Here is an 18053-nt window from a genome sequence, read left to right on the forward strand (position 1 = left end):
CATGGCTACTGGCCCCTTAACCCTTTGAGCGCCAAAGTCTATTTTTGTCCCCTTTATAAAATAAACTGCAGTCAATTTTTCTCAGATTTTTGCTAAAATTTTGAGAGAAAAGAATGTAGCAAATGAAATGTGATGCCCATTTGATTCAAAATTATAAAAAAGTACAGAAAAATTAATAAAAATTGGTAAAATGTTGCACTAAAATTTTGGTGGGAAAAAAATTACAGCGCTCAAAGGGTTAGACCTTCAATTACTTTTATTTAGGGAGAGCTCTGATGAAACTTTCCATGGAATTAAATTTGGTGGAAAACTGCATCATGTACCTGTTCTCCTGGTTTTCCTTGCTGCTGGCATTCTCATCAAAGATGGTAAAAGCAGCCTGTTGAAAAGTGTTGCTGGGCGGCGCACTGACAACGTTGAATGCTGAGCTGGAAGCATGCTGAAACTTGTCAGAATTTCCTGCTACAAGCAGAAAACAAAATCAGTGAGCTAGGGGTGACGGTCTCACAACAGAGATAGGACATCATGTATCATGTAACTGTATCTGCCGCCAATCAGAGCTCAGACGGAATACAGTTAAGTAAATTTTGATATCAAGTGCAGTGTTTTAAAGCCGCACTTTTCAATCCCAGTTTCTCGCATTAGTGGAGTTCTCCTCCCAGTCAAACACATGGCCAGTACGATGTTTGATTTCTATTTCATTAATTACACAAACTGATTTCAATCTTTTGTCACCTTTTGCTAATCCTGCAAATAGAGCTTATAAAACCGTTTGATTGACGGTCGGTTCAAATTGCCAATGGTCATTTATTCCCCAGCACCACACTCGAATTTCCTTAAAAAACGTCTTCCAGTCACGTTAGAATTTGAATATAACCACAGAGTTCGATCGGCAGCAGCTTCGTGCTGACTGCTTGGCAGTCTGTCAGCGTTTTTGCAGTCGGAAAAAACTAAAAAGTGGCATTTTCTGGAGCGTGTGCCCTCATGTTGCCTGTTTGGTGTCCACTTACACAATGAACGCCGCCATAGGTTGGCGCCCTTTTAAAGGGAGGCTCCGCCTTTGTGGTATAGCTTCGAAAATACGCAAGTGTAAGCCTCAAGCCGTGGTATATTGGCGATATACCACGGCTGGCATACGTGCGAGCTCTCAGCTTGAGCAAAAATCTGTTTATGACGTTCCACGCCAGAATTTCAATATACTGTTATGATATAATAGCAATAAATCACACCCAGCGACGGTATACCACTCGATTTTGACCACTGCACTCCATATATGCACTCGCTACTGCTGGTGCATATATGTCGTGATCTGGTCAAAATCTCGTGGTATACCATCGCTGTGTGCGCTTTATTGCTCAAATATACCACAACTTTACTTCCGCTACAATATTGATATCTGATGGATAGATACATCATGTAGGCTGAAATCTTACCAGTAGAAACAAATTGACTTCCAAACCCTGCATCTTTCTCTGCTAAGACAGTGCCTCTTCTGATACTGTCGTCAAGATCATACCGAAATGGATCATTGAACATGGCTTCAATAACTCCCAGGGCCTCCTTGGTATGAACAGTTGGTGAGGGCAATGTTATGGGGTGACCTGGTGTACCCATGGGGGTCGGATTGTCACTTGATATATTCTGGATGTTTTCTATCGGAGTCTTCTTCTGAGATGGGATAATGTCAGTGAAGATACCGCTTGGAGTTTTCACTTGGGCCGGCATTTTAGGCACTGTCTGCACAGTCGTAGACGGGGTTGAGGTAGGAATGTTGTAGGCATTTGACTGGGGTGCCATTATTCTGCCACTCAGAGAACCTACGGGATCAGTGACACGCGAGTCAGTATTTGAGAACAAAGTTGCAGTAGTAATAACAATATCAAACTAAGGCACTTTACATTTTTAACATTTTACATTTGTTCGCCAAGGCAAACAAATGTAAAAATGGCATTACTAGATGTACACTGATTTCATCCTGCCTCTATGAATAACATCTATTGATTTTGGCAAACTGCAAATATTTTTTATTGATTGATAATTTTTATTATTTCAAAATAACTCTGCAAACAGAAATATTTGTGGTTCTGTGTCTGCCCTGTAATGATACATATTCTACCATGCTGGGTGGACATAAATCACTTGATTTCTGATGTTTGTGAGCATTCAGTTTTGATTCGGAATTCTGCCTGTAAGCCAATGGAAACAAATTATGCAATCATTTACATGGAACACATATGATTGTTATTTCAAAAGTGTGATAATTAGATAAACAGATGTGCCTCAAGAAATAGTCTCTGAGTTCTTACCAGTGGAGGAAGTCGTGGTGTCTTCAAAGGTCAACTTCTGTGTGACTGTAAAATCCCTAAGTTACAAAGAAAGATGACAATGAATTTGATTGCTATATTTTAAGACTGACGGTACGGCCAAATTCATATTTCACCATTAGGTCAAGTTGGTTAACGCTTTGAACACTGCAATTTTTCCCACCAAAGTTTTGTGTGCATTATTTTACCAATTTTGTGAATTTTTCTGTAATTTTTTGGACAATTTTGATATAGGCGACGAAAATTGACTCTGGCGCTCAAAGGTTTAAACCAGTGAAGCACAAGATGTCCCATACAGAGCATTTTACCAAAAAAGTGAGCATTTGAAGGCCTCTGAAAACAGAGATACTGTAAACAATATTTTTATGGACTAAAGCTGCTATAACAGACCAAGTCAAGTGTACGATTTTGGCTCAATACTGCTTATACTGACTTTGCCGATGGGGAAGTGATACTGTCTGGCATGAAAAGGGTTAATGAGTGAAAAAGTCTGCCTGTACTTGATCAGCACTTACTGCTCTTTCTCTGAAGACTTGTCAAGCAATGGAAGAGAGATTCTACTGGTCACAGAGTTTGCAATCTGAGATGTTGCTTTCTCTGCAGGTGCAGGATCAGAGGCTATCGTGAATGGTCTCCTTTGTTGTTCCTGTGTTTGGGGTAGGTTACTGTCCACTGGCTGAGACATATGATGGGGTGGGTTACTTTCAGCACTGCGGGCAAACTGCTGTCTTGGTAGTTCATTTGGCTGAAATGAAACCCCGTCCATTGGCTGACGCTGCTTGTGGGAAAGATCAAAATCACGTGTGATACCGAATTGCCTCTCCTGTTCCTTGGGCTGTACTGACATACTTTCCACGGGTTGTTGCAGTTGATGAGAAGGGTTCATGTCACCAAACGGTTTACTCATCCCTTGTGACTGTTCTGCTATGTTGACCCTTGGGGCTGACTGTTGATAGGAAGGGTCACTATCACAAGCTATGCTAAACGACCTGCCCACTGCCATTGGCTGCTGTGACTGGTAGGCAACACCATCCATTGGCGACTCAAGTTGATGTGAAGGATCAGAACGCCTTACAACTCCATAAGGTCCTTGCTGTTGGAATAATGCTCTCTGATTGATCTGAGGTTCCACAGTCTGTCCAATAGCAAGCTGTCTCTTCACAGGTTCTGGTTGTCTATGCACAGGCTCCATCTGTGCCCTGAAATTCAAAAACAAGTAATTACACAAAATATTCTCTCCTACCAGGTACATCACTGCACTTCTATTTCTCTGATATTGTTTCTGTGCACTTGTATTTACATCAGTGTACATTTCTATGGCAGTGCAGTGTTCACTCACTTTCATAACATGAAATTCATATTTGAATTATTTATATATTAACAATCTCTTTGAAAATCTGTCCTTTGCTGGCAGATTATTGGTAACAAAGTCAACAGAGTTTTGAACTGGGTTACATGTAAACTGAAAGATTACAAGCTGAGAGTGTTCTTAATGATATGCACTCTCTTGGAAGAGCTGATGAATATGTCAGTCTCATTGAACAGAGAACTCCTATCCAAATGGTTACCGGTACATAAAACAATGTGTTCAGATCAACATTCATGCATAAACTGTAGTGAAACTTATGATAAATGTATTTTAGATCTTTATACTTAATTCAAAATGTCAATCTGATACTGGTGAAGACCGCACATCATGTATTTTTAAAACGATCAAAACACATGGGAACATCAAATTCTGCATGGCATTTTTGTCTCACATTTTTAATGAGAATACCCACTTTGTTTCAAACGTATTTCTCTGTTCTGCCACAGCTCTGTTCCTCTCAGCCTCCATCTGTGACTTTTGCTGCTCAAAGAATCTACGGCTCTCTTCCATCAGTCGTCTTTGCTCCTCTTGAAACTGCTTCTGTTGCAGCACAAGCTGTTCTTGCTGCTGGGCAAGCTGTTCTTGCTGTTGTCTAAGCATTTCTTGTTGCTCTGCAAGCAGTCAACGAGCAGTAATTACTGAGGGCAGTAAATAACCTCTTTGTTTTGCACCCCTGTGCGCGTAGGTTTTCTGAGTTTTTCATGAACAACATACACAGTGCATTTGAATTCGACTTTACTTTGTAGCTTTTCTGCCTACAAATTTTTGTTTACAAATTTGTTGAAATGTCCTGAAAATGCCTGAATACTTGCAAATGTCACACTATCTGTAGTGTAAATTGTGGAGGTTAAAAAAGTTCTGCTTTTGATTCTTGAGTGGGCACCATATGTAAACAACCAACTACACTGTATATATGAAACTTGTGAGTGTGTAGATTTGTTTGCGTGCCTGTTTTAACTGCTTAATTCCCACTTACCTTTCAGAATTTTGAGTAGAATTAAAACAAAGAATGTAATTACTCTGGCCTACATGTAATATGAAACACAGGCCATGGCCAGATAACCTAGAATCATCCTCAGAATTCAAGATGGAATGTTCATTTTCCAAAGAAACCTGATCTTCACTTGTAATGGAGACGAAGGATATCATTCATATACATTGCTATTTGTGAGAAGCAAATATCCAGACAGCAAACAGATAGCAGACTCTGATGGAAATGGCAGAGACTTGAGATTCTGAGATCTGATTACACAGCCTAACAAGCTGTTTATTTACCTTTGATTGCTTTCTGTGCTGCTTTCTCTCTGTACTTCACGGCCCGCAACTCTTCCAGGGACATCTCCCGGACACCAGCATAGACAAGATGTTTGCAGTACATCACTTCAAACTTCTGACCACCTTCCACGGTTGTCTATAGTGGAAATGAGATAAATTGCACAATGGGACCCTTCGATTGTGGTTTTCTATCACAACTATCCTACAAGACTGTAATAAAACGCCGACTTATTTTGTTTGAGGTTGGATTCACTGCAAAAGATGCAGTGACTATACAGAATTCTGAACTGATTTATCAAACTTTGAGAAAGATGGAATATATCGGGCATTGACAACAAACAGTATTCCAGTTGTAAACATAAATGTGTCTTTCCAGATATTGGCAGATAGTTTGGATTTCATGGAAGAAGATTAAAACTTGAAAGAGCAATTGGCTGTAACTTCTGGAGAAATTTTTCACTATTTTCAAGCAGTTTGTTATTATATTCCCCTAAGCATGTTGAAATACACAGTATTTAGTAATGTCAAACTTGGACTGTACATGTACTGACTGCATTGTCATTGTTCACAAGTGAATTCAGGTCCAGACTAGAATTCAAATGTAAACAATAACCGTGTACTTTACATGTGGGCATGCTATATTCACAAACTGAATAGCAGTACTTTACATGTACACATGCTGTGTTCACAAACTGAACAGCAGGTGTTTCAACATGTTTTTGGGAGTTGAACAAGAGCCTGCAGTTAATATGTAAAACAAAACTAATGAAAAAATCAATAACTTACAGTTTCAGTATTGGTTATAAATATGATCAATTTTACTAAATTCACACCATTAATGTGTGCCAGTCAGGAACGGTCAAGTCATTCCCCACCTACAGGAAACGTGAGTACAGAGTACCTACCGTAGAGAGATGCTGCAGTGGGTTGGTTGGCTTCTCAGGTTTCCTAGCACTCAACACTTGGTTACCCATCTCCGGCATCTTATGAGGAGTCCTACATAAGCAACAGAGAAGATTTCTTTTTTAATGAACATGACACAAATACTTTAAACTATAGTGTTTTCTATACCTGATACACTTTCTGTGTGACAGGGCCATGATCTTTCAGTCCAATGATTTTTTGTAAAATGAAATGAAGGAGACTGGAAGTTGTTCATAGCTGCTCAGTACCATCCTTTTTACTTGCGAGAATAGGTTGAGATGGGTGTCATTATTATTATGTGAATGTGAGGTTTATCTAATATATCGGAATTAAAGGGACAAAGTCGCTCATTTTTTATGAATTTTGTTTTATACGAGATACTACTTATATTGTTTGACATGTTGAAAGATACTGAATGAATGGGTGACAATTCATATATTCGACCCTGGTTTTAGACATAATACATGAAACCATCGCGAAAATGAACTAAGGTAATGGTCATGACCATTTGTTCATTTTTGCGATTGTTTCATTTAATTTGTCCAAAACTGGGGGCCAAATACATGCGTGGTCACCCATCCATTCAGTATCTTTCAACCTGTCAAACAATATACTAGTAAGTAATATCTTGTATCAAACAAAATTCATGAAAAATGGTCGACTTTGTCCCTTCAAGCAATGTTGACTTTGTTATAAATGCTGAGCTTTTCAAACTGAAGAAAAATGAAATTACAGGTACATTCTTTGTAGGTAGGTGTAACTTCAATAAATCACTTTTGTTTGAAACAAGAGTAAACAATTTGAAAAAACTTCTTGGGGAATTGTTTTGCATTCTCTTTTATTCAGTCTTTTCTTTTCTCTTTAATGAAAATTCAGATTTCCTTACGAGTACACAGCTGCACCTTCATCTTCATGAATGGCAAACCCCGGATGATTGAAATAATCTGCCTCAGAAACACCATAACCCCTGCGTTGAGGAACCTGAAACACATTAACACGCAAAGTGTCAAACTTTTACAGGTATAGGAAGACCAAAAATAACCTGTTGACATGGCACACACAGCCTTCAATTTCCAACAGCCTGTCACAGATATTTGTGGATGTTGGCAACTTATATCAAACCTTTTTGTCTACTGAAATGAAGGCTTTACATGATGGCAATGGCGTAACTATTGCTAGTAGTATTAGATTAGCTTGCATTTTATGTAAGTATCGTATGTTTATGTATTGTACATTTCATTCTCACACATGGGAGAATGCAAACTACTTATTAGGAAGTTTTATCAAAAGTTTTATCAAAATAAACAAATATTTGAGAATGCATGGTTGGGTAAGTGAAGATCAGAGGAAGCAAGCCTTTGGATAAGATCTAAAAGGGTTTTCCTCGGCATCTCAAGCTACATACTTTATCCAGATATCAGCGCTAATAACTCCCTAGTGATTTATTCCAAAGACTGTCTAAGTCCACTTATCTTTACTCTTACTTGCACCAGTTTCCTTGCTTGGCTGTCTTTTTGTAGTCTTTTTTGAATGGCAATTTTCCTTAACTCTTTGACTGCTGTAATTTTTCCTACCAAAATTTTAATGCCATATTTTACCAATTTTTGTGAACTTTTCTGTAAGATTTTTCATAATTTTGAACCAAATGGATATCACATTTCATCGGCTATAGTTTTTTATCAAAATTTTGGCGAAAATCAGAAAAAAATGGACTGTAGTAATACAAGTATATTTTAAAAAGGTGACAAAAATTGGCTTTTGTGCTCAAAGGGTTAAATTCTTACCCTATGAGTATTCCATTTGCTGGGATTCTGTGCGTTTTCTTTCCGTGCTTCGTTCCTAGGTGCAAGTTGATTCCATTCCCCTGTGGCTGCTGGTACCACGGAGTCACTGGAACTGGCACTCGCATTTTCATCGAACACTGTGATAGCAGTGTTGCTGTGTTCAAGCGGCAGGGAGCTGGATGGCCCCAGACCTTTAGGTTTTGCTGTCATCAAGAAAGAAAGAGAACAGTATGAAGGATTTGGAAATAAGCAACTGTGCTCTCTGGTTGTCACAGACACACATGATCATGTGTACATGTATGTGTCTTAAAATAGACTGCACAAGACAGGTGCTCTTAACAAAGTGCAAATTTTTATTATAACTTTGAAAACCATAACCAGTCTTTCTAATCAGTCTTCCTGACTATACATCACTCTTTCAATTTCAAAGCAGTCTTCCTGAATCCTGCGAGCTCCTTTTCCATGGATACTGGTCCAGCTCCGCAGTAGAAATCATCATGGGTTCTACGGACACTTTGTGAGGAAAGGGTTTAATAATGTACATTTTAACAAAGCTTCCAAGTTGCAAATCAAGTGATGGGTACAGATGACAGATCATCTGGACTTCCAAAAAATCCTCCACTACATGTACACTAACACAGTATTGGCAAAGTCTGGGGGGGGGGGGGGGGGGGGGGGGGGGGGGGGGGGGGGGGGGGGGGGGGGGGGGGGGGGGGGGGGGGGGGGAAGTCCATAGGCATATCAGTCAAAATATATCTGCAACATGGAAGCCCATATCAAGCAGTATAAGATTCCAAATGTAACGTTGTCTACACTTACTGTGTACATTTGCTCCCACTCTGACATTGGGCGCCTTCTTCACTTTCTTACCAATAGTCCTCAGAGCCCCAAGTGCTGTCCTCTGATCATGTGACGACATGGCTTCATCTTGCTCGTCCTCATCGACTGTCTGGCGAGCTATTCTACACTGAAACTCCCTACAAGTACCACCAAAAAACCTTAACATGTTAAACATTGAATAGACGCAGCAGAAAGAGCTGGCTTAAAGTTACGCACATAATCACGTATCAGTGATGTACATTCATAACAACTTCCAAAACTAATTACAAGGGTATTATTAGATTTAGATTAACAACCGTGAAAATGTGAAAAATGATTCAGTTGGAAAATGCAAGTAACTACATGTACACACTTATCCCTGCAGATCTTGCAGTGACATACTCAATCATCACCAGAAACAAATGTAATATTTTTCCTATTCTTCATGGTGCCAACAACAGACCTATTCAACTTATGTAACAGAGTTGGATGGTGTTTTTGTCAAGGGCAGTAACCCTGTAAATTCTTCCAGGATTTCCAAGTCATGTCACCTTGGTTCCCCTCAGTATATCAATGTGATCATTTAAGGGAACAACAGAAATGTTACCACAGTGGATTCCCAAAGTATTTATAATTTTTATTCAAACAGCCCTTGCTGTTGTTTGTGTACTGGTAGTCAATAGATGTTGGTAAAAAGCAAGTAAGTCAATGGAACAAGACTACATATCATAATGCATGTACACATGTAAGTCAGTTAGTATAACCTTTCAAAAGAGAGACAAAACCTTACTTTTCCCAAGCCCAAAGTAAATTCCCAGATTTTCCTTGCAACACAAAAACATTAAAACCTACAACTTTTAGATGAAAGGGTGTTACTGTGCTCTCCCTTGCCTTTCAAAATTGTCAGTAAATTTACGAATTTGGTTCAAAAAATATTAGTAAGCACAAATTATGTAATGATGACCCTGCCAATTTTCAACGAGCACTTCTGGCACTCAATGAATTATTTTACGGGGATAGAAATGATGAATGATTTCACTATAGACAAAGGCAAACGAAAAATTCCTTTTTAGCTTTTTTTGACAATTAAAACTAATATTTTGATATACATTTTCAAAAGATCCATCGCATAACACATTACATCATGGGTCATAAACAGTGTTGGCGCTAGGAATTTTTTCATTGTAGCCACAGTCTGTAGTGTGGCTAAAATGATCAAAATTTTTTTAGCCACAAGCAATTTTTATTAGCCACACCCAACAAATCAATTTCACATACAAATTGCACAAACCCTATTTTCAATAACGTTTATACGTTATTATCCACATGTTGGGCCAGGGCTGTTGTACATACTTTAAGGATTCCTCAACAGATAAACTGCTGAGCACATTTTCTGCTAATTTTATAGCAGCAGATAATAAGGACCAGGAGCACAGTAAAGCTCCAGGTCCTTTGTGAAAGTTGTCAGTCCTTCAATTAAAAAATATGTATTAAACAAAAATTGGTCTTAACTCCGTTCAGATCGATATTTCATGAGTGCTGGTGAATAAATTGACCGCTCTCTTCATAGACAGGGACAAACAAACTTCTGTTTATTTTTAACTTTTATTATGACACAAACAACAAAGAGAGTTCTTGGAACAAAACTTGCACAACATGTCATGAAAAAAATCATCAAAGTCTAATCATTGGCCATGACTGTTCCTTTCTTTTATTTTTTTATATGATTTAAAAACTGCTGTATATACCAATATTTGGTGATCTGGATAAAATTACAGTGATTGCCTGACTATGCAAAGCATTGTCCATAAAGTATCAAAGAAAACAATTGGTATTAAAAAATTGCTAAGGTTTTGAAAATTAATTAAATTGGCAAACTCAGTGAAAAATCAAAAGAGCAGTTCGTCAATATGACAAATCTAGGATCAACTGACTCATCTGCAGTCTCACATTTTACACTTCCAGGCACAGACAAAAACCTTGCTGTAATTAGTTCAACCATGGTCTAGCCCTTTCACCACCATGGTTTGTCCCAAATCCATTGTTTTCTATGGTAAAGTTGGACCTGTATACAGGGAACTGGGGGTGAAAGGGTTAAACCATGGTTCATCTGTCTTTGTTCCCTTCTCGGTGGTTTGCTTATTTTATTTTATTTTTTTAAATTAGACGTTATTTTAAACTTAGTTTCTTTCCCAGCTGAGAACAATAAACTATTTTGTCGCCACCCGCAAGCCGCATCGTACCCTGCATTCGTAACGTATTTGCATTGTTTGGGTGTCTCGAAACTACCCAAACAGTACATGGAACGGAGTATACAAACTGGGGATCTTGAAACTTTTTCGCGCATGCTCATTTTAGCTCTGGTCAAACTACAACGCCGTCACTTCAGTCTGTCAGGTGCATGCTCAGGAACTCTGCCGGATCATCAGGATCATCATCATCAGGATCATCGGTTGACGTATGACAGAGCAACGAAATATTTTTTTCCAACGGCTAGATATTTAAATGACTCAATATTTTGACAATCTGACCGATCTAAGGGTTATTTTGATACGTTCAAAGTGACAGAACCGGCGTGTTTAATGATGGTGCACGCTGTTTGGAATACGTTGTGGCTGCTATGCTGGCCGGCGTGAACTCAAATTACCCTTCATGCTTGCACCCTGACGCGACGTACATGGTCAAATGTTTCGCACGATGCTTGCAGCGTTCATGCTGGAAAATTTGGATTGCGGAAAATAACGTAAACTTATTTAGAAAAACGACTAGTTGTTAGAATAGTTGGCTACATAAATAATCCAGTACATATTTGGATCGATCACAATGAAGATTCGCATGTCGAAATTCTTGGTCCTTCGGGAAAACAGTCGGTCTGGGATGGCAGGACTGACGTGACTTTCGAAGACGTCTAGGGTCAATGATCCCAACACGGCACCCGATCATGAGCTTTCGCCACACGTGGCGTCACATCGGACATTTGTTCGCAATTTGCGACTGTGGCGAACGTTAGCGCGAACCCTGATAAATGCTTGTAACATGAAATTTCTTCCTTGTCTCAATAAAGTGTGTCATTTTGGTCAACTGTCCCATGAATGTTATTCAATTAATCGATCTTTATTATTTTATTTCTCAGTGGTTGATGATTATATACATTAATATATTAAGTGGTCATTAATATTATCAGTGTTTGCATAAGTTTTAGATGCTAGAAAATCTGTCGCCTGTTTTCCATATTTGGAAAGCTCTGTTACCTTGAAAGTATGCATGTCATCCAAGGGTACTAGGTGGTGCCTCTATACCTGCAGTCATTATGCCATGTTCAGCTCTAAAATTCTTTTAAGACAACCACTGATCAGAACATTTGGCAATCTGTGGTTTCGCACAAATTTTGTCTCTTTATAACTGCAAATTTTAGTGCGCAAACTGAAACTGGTGATCCTGCTAATGTTTTCACAGAGACAGTCATATTTTTAAAACACTGCAGATGATCGTCACTTTTTTTTGTCTACTGTGCACAGCATTGTCTCTGGAGCATCAGAGCATCCCTAACTTCATTTCCCAGCTGAGGATACTATCCATCTAAAGCATTGTAACTGCCCACTTCTGTCAATCCGCTTCAACCGTCCATTCGGAAAGTTGACAGTGTGTGAGTGTTTGGGTGTTTCGAAACTACCGTAATGCATGGCACTCCAGTATCAGAGTACATGACCCGGGGATCTTGAAACCTTTTCGCGCATGCTCATATTAGCACAGGTCAAAGTCCAAAGCTATCACCATGTGTCGATGCGCTGATGATAGGGGCAGAGCAGTTTTTGAAAGACGAGATATGACAGTATTTCCCCGGAATTCATAATCTTAACCAAAAATCAGTCTTCAAAAATAAGAAAATTATTCGTAAATGGCCGATCGGGCATTTATTTTTTTTCGTAAATTTTCATTTTTTTTCGTAATTTAAGAACGTTACAAGCGACAGTGAAAGCAGTGTTAATGCAAAATGGAGAGAGGGCAGTAATCAGGAGAGTTTGCCCCCTTTCCAAAAAAAAAAAACAGGGCAAAAGTGAACAGAGATGTTATTTTGGAATTCTAAGTAAACATTCCTTTTCATTTGAAGTCAAATTGTACCTGTGAAGTCGTTGGAGTTTCTCCTTTGGCTCTGCATTCTTTGCAATGCCATCTAAGTACACTGCATCAGCTTTCTTGGCGTTGCCAAGGTTCTCCAACTCAGTTGCCCAAGCTTCATAGAGTGCTGCGCATTTCCAGCCAATGCCTCGGTTGTTTAAAAACTGGAAAATTTCTAAGGGATCTGTACAATAATTTATCTGTAGTGAGAGAGACATGAAAAGCCTATAATTACAATCTTTACATTCAGGAAAACTCCAAAGGGAATAATTTTTCTACAGATTATCTGAAAGGGTTTTTTAATTTCTCATCATATGACATAAATCAGACATGCATTTCTACATCTGATAAACGGCCAACTGTTCAATTAATCACCTGATATTGAACAACTAGCACTTTGAGTAGTCATACTATAGTCCCATGTCATTTTTTTTTCAAACTTACACATTACATTTATTTTTGCATATGAGTGTCATCACAGCCTTCATATCACTCAACTCTTCAAAATTATTTGCATATGTACAATATAGTAAATTGTATACCATGACAAGTTTGATATTATTTCATACCAGTATATTGACAGCACAAATACCTTGATGTGATTGGTCGAGACGTGAAAATTGCCGAGCTCTATTTGCAATATAGCACAGTTGCTATATGCTTGAGCTCTTGACTAGAGAATGTTTCCTTTTTCAATGTTTCACATCAGAATTTCAATATACTGTTATGATATAATTGCAATAAACCACGGCAGCAACGGGTATACGACTCAATTCAATTTTGACCAATTCACTCCATATATGCAGGGGTGATAGCAAGTGCATATTTTATCATTCATACTTATCGTACATGTTGTGAAGTGGTCAAAATCTCCTGGTACACTGGCGCTTGGTTTATTCCTTTAACCGTTTCAGTGCCAAGTCAACTTTTGTTGCCTTTAAAGCCATTTTTTTTAGATCTGGACATTTTTTCAGACTTTCCCCCACATTTTGGTCCAAAATTATAGTCATTGAAAAGTTTTGTGCATTTGGTCCAAAATTATCAAAAAATTACAGAAAAATTCATAAAAATTAGGGAAAATGTTTCACATTAACATTTTGATGGGAAAAATTACAGCACTCGAAGGGTTGTATAAATATCACTCAAAACAAGCTGCCATGAGATAAACAGTGTTTTTGTTATATAAGGCCGGTACCACGGTAAATGTTACCGGGGTTCCCAGTCATTTTACCGGGGTTCCCCTTGGTATATCAATGCAATCAGATTAAGGGACAGTAGAAATGTTACCGGGGTTCCCAAATCATTTACCAATGTTCCCCAGCCTTAGCAAAAACACTGATAAATATTCACAATATAAGAAGTGTTTCATATTTACTATGATAAGAATGATAAAGTATTTACAATGTAGGCAATTTTCAAAAAAGATTTTGCAGAAATTTCTCCATACAGCTTAGACTGATTTAAATAATCAGAGGGTCACAGTTACGAATGATAGTTTGACCATAGACCCTCGAGAAAAGGGCCTATGGTTTGACATACATGTGTAACTACAAGGATCTTTCCCTTGTCATTTCAGGAAGCATCAAATACTGACCAGTGTAATCAAAGTACTCACAAATTTTAGCCATGTATCGACATATCTTGGGTCATTCTGGTATTGCTGGTATCCCTTGAAATTTGTCAGACATCTTTCGAGGAGAATTGGCAGATTGCTGTCTTTTCCACCCTTAGGAAAGTTTTGTTCAGTCCACTTAATGTACTCGTACCACACGCTGAATGGATCATCACCTTGGTACATACGTATCTCGGTTTCAAAATGTCTGCCAAAAAATCAACAGCAAGAAAAATTTAATCGTTGTAGGTAGCCAAGTATAAATTCTGTGACTTGTGAAGGGTGAGCAAATCAACCGGCAAATGCTCATAGGCCAGTAGTGGTTATGACTGGGCTGGCAGTCGTTTGCTTCTACAACTCTGACAGACTGTCTACGACTGAATTATTCAGGTGTTTACTGAATTATTGTAAAGTGACTACTGCCAGTGGAAACTGAGGATGTCCTAGCAATTTGTTTTGCCGACTATTAGCCTATAATGTCCTCACCCCTGACTTTGAACATTGACAACAAGAGTGGAAGTGAACTGTTGTTTAGTTTGAACTTTGTTGTCAGAAATACAACCCGGCAAAGCCAGTGCATCGATAACTGATTGTAATACAAACAGAAACTATAATAGCAACAAGTACTGGAAAACCTTAAAGTATAGAAGCGGCACCTTTATTTTACTGATAAAGAGCTAATAAACCACGGGGTGCTTGGTTTAGATATGAGAAGTCTCCTTGCCAAACATAAATATAAGAAATCAACTTGGCATGGACTTCCTGAAGACTGTACCATTTAACGCCACCCTACTGAGATTTCTTACTGACAGCGACAAAGTATAGATAAACATGTAGGCGCAGTTAGACTACATATTACGGAAAGTAGACGATGAGATTAAATGATACCTTACTCAATTACTAATTTACATCAGACACTTTATTTCTAAAACTACACTAGTACCTCACAATATTGCTTGCGAGCGGCAAGTTCTCAAAGACAAGAATAACAAATACCAGACCTAAATGATTCCTTAACATAACAGTCGCTTGCCTGCTTCTCTGCCGACATGAGTGCCTTATCTCTTTCCACTGGTTTATTGCCGTAATCTTATACCACGAACTAATTACACAGCGACAAAAAGACAACTGTAGTTCTTGCTGAAATGAACGTCATCGCCGGGGTAGACGGCCGACATTGTTGAGACACTGCTCAGTAAGTGTCAAGTAGATTGCAATTTCATTTTCTTTGACACTAAAATGCCTTAAAACAGATTACCCCTAATTCTTTGTATGAAAATGCCTCGACCTAACCCCCCTAATTCTTTGTAAAACAGGTCCACACTTACGATTGATAACAATGGGTATTTTGCCAAACCATGGTGGTGAAAATGTTACAATCAACTGCCACTCTGTAATTTGTGCTAGAGTAAATATAAGTGTGGACAAAAACATTTGGATAAAACTGACTTAATTTGGCAATGTTATCACGCATGGGGGTCTCTAGCTATGTACCATATCGCCAACTTTACAATTACCTAAGCTACTGATGATTAATGTGAAATACTGTCTATGTGTCCACTGTTCTGTGTATCTCTTCTAGCAGTCAAACAGTGGTGCAACTATTCTCATGCATACTCTTCCAAGTACATTTGATTGGGATGTTTAACGTTTTGTGTTTATTATATCCAATCAAATGAGACTTTGTCTATCTGTTATTCAATGGCTCAAAATTGATGAGGGTCAATTACAGATTTGTATAATCCTCTACAAGATTTACTCGCCAAACCAGAGAAACCATATAATTATTGTCTGTCTCAAGATATCTTTGCAAGAGCTTTTCAGACAAAACGTTTGATTCATGAAATGATGAAGATGTTTCATTATTTGCCTTTTATATATCTCTTTGAGAGGCACGTATGTTACTTCATGCTTCAGCCAACTTACAGTTGTCTTTTTGTCGCTGTGTAATTAGTATCGTGGTATAAGATTACGGCAATAAACCAGTGGAAAGAGATAAGGCACTCATGTCGGCAGAGAAGCAGGCAAGCGACTGTTATGTTAAGGAATCATTTAGGTCTGGTATTTGTTATTCTTGTCTTTGAGAACTTGCCGCGCTCGCAAGCAATATTGTGAGGTACTAGTGTAGTTTTAGAAATAAAGTGTCTGATGTAAATTGGTAATTGAGTAAGGTATCATTAATCTCATCGTCTACTTTCCGTTGAGCATAACTGTAATTACTATTAGTGTTTGTATTACAATCAGTTACCTATGCACTGGCTTTGCCGCGACTGTACATGCTGTGCTATTGGCTACATGTTATCTTTCATCAAGCATACATTGGTTATTTCAAATTTATTTCGACTGGTGATACATTGAATGATTTTGTCACTCTAAATGAAGGTATAAATTGATATTACCACCTCAAATTTCTCACCCAACGGCCTGTACACACCATCCTGGGTAGGTTTCTTTTTAATTTAGTATGTGCCTCAAAAGTGAAAGACTTAAACTCTAACTCTTGTCTAACTTTCCTCAATGAAACTTTCAACTATTCTCTTACCCATTGCCAATCAAGAATAAAAATCTGGGGTCACTTTGCAAAGTTTGGCACTAGGAAAAAATAATTAATACATAACATTCAACAACATTTGAAATTCAAAATGGCCACAATCCCTGTGTTGACTCTTTGACGAAAAATAAGTTTCTTTTTTCGATAAAATAAGACATGAAAATTTTCTTACTCCAAGTGCTATAAAGTGAGCCCACAAGTGGTAGATTAAAAAAGAAAATTTGAGTCTGAATACCTGTCCCATGTGCATTCTACCTTACCAGCTCAGGTATCCAGAAATATGTACTACAGTAAGTTCATCCATAGACAATACAGAAACATCAAAGAGCAACATTTTTTAAAGATAAAATGTCTGACGCCTCCCCACTGGAGTTAATAGGGCAAGAGTGTCCATAGTCTTGAACTGAAGAATGATTTCTGCCATCCCAGGAGATAGAGAAATGTGTGTGCTGTATGTAAAGTCTCACTCAAGTTTATTTTGACAACAATTTCGAAAGCAATATCTTATTTGAAGACAGGCTTCAATTGCTACTAGGTCGAGTTCCGTGGCCCACAACTTTTGCCAACAATTTTATGGCACTGTGATAGAAAATAGTCTGGGAGAGTTGTGGGCTTCGGAAATGCAGCAACTTTTTACAGTGCTTTAAATTCTGAAGGAAGACTCTCTTCTATAAGTTTACACATAGCCCTAACAGTGCACTCCCTTTGTTGCACCTCCATGGTTGTGCTGTACTCCCAGGCATTGGGTAATGCAGCAGGCAATGTAATCGCCGAGGGACCCCACTTCGGGTGATACGGGACAAATGTGGGGGATTAGACCGTGTTTGCCATGAAACTATACCCGAGGGGGTGGGGCAATTGCCTCATATTGATCCCCCTAGTCACTTTCACGGATAAGCGCAGAATTTATGAATGCCCCACCCTGCACCAATGGACCCTTTAGTAGGTGGAGGTTTCCAGATTGTCTTGCCCCAGGGGGTGGGGCATTTGACAAATTTCATAAGACTAATTTCCCAATCCCCACTATGCCCCGAGGTGGGGGGGGGGGTTGACAATGACTGCCGCATTACTCCATGTCAAAGGGAGAGACCTGAGTGACAATGTGCAGAATAAAGATTCAAGAATAAAGGAGATGTACCTCCATGATCGATGTTACATGTTACATTGTAACAAATCTAGTTTCGAAAAGGGCCTCATTTACTGGCCCACTTCGACGGTACTGTCACAGTCCCACACTAAAATTCATCTTCGTGCTCGTTGCTTTGACTTCGGACAA

At 38.7% G+C, this 18053-nt stretch overlaps 1 protein-coding gene across 2 annotated transcripts in view; it reads right to left on the reverse strand.

The window, feature by feature from the left end:
• LOC139114516 (mitotic checkpoint serine/threonine-protein kinase BUB1-like) overlaps positions 1-18053 on the reverse strand; it is a 29506-nt gene that overhangs the window by 11152 nt on the left and 301 nt on the right. Inside the window, exons 2-13 of one of the 2 annotated variants that reach the window (XM_070676302.1) lie at positions 14230-14434; positions 12618-12814; positions 8496-8653; positions 7677-7879; positions 6779-6873; positions 5874-5964; positions 4969-5104; positions 4106-4304; positions 2840-3523; positions 2307-2362; positions 1434-1817; positions 324-459 (exon numbers count right to left, since the gene is read on the reverse strand). In XM_070676302.1, the coding sequence (XP_070532403.1) occupies positions 324-459; positions 1434-1817; positions 2307-2362; positions 2840-3523; positions 4106-4304; positions 4969-5104; positions 5874-5964; positions 6779-6873; positions 7677-7879; positions 8496-8653; positions 12618-12814; positions 14230-14434 (2544 nt within the window). Of the gene's footprint in view, positions 1-323; positions 463-1433; positions 1818-2306; positions 2363-2839; positions 3524-4105; positions 4305-4968; positions 5105-5873; positions 5965-6778; positions 6874-7676; positions 7880-8495; positions 8654-12617; positions 12815-14229; positions 14435-18053 lie in introns of both variants that reach the window. The other variant, XM_070676301.1, reaches the window with a different exon arrangement.

Source organism: Ptychodera flava, chromosome 16, assembly GCF_041260155.1.
Source record: "Ptychodera flava strain L36383 chromosome 16, AS_Pfla_20210202, whole genome shotgun sequence".
In the NCBI taxonomy this organism is placed as follows: Eukaryota; Metazoa; Hemichordata; class Enteropneusta; family Ptychoderidae; genus Ptychodera; species Ptychodera flava.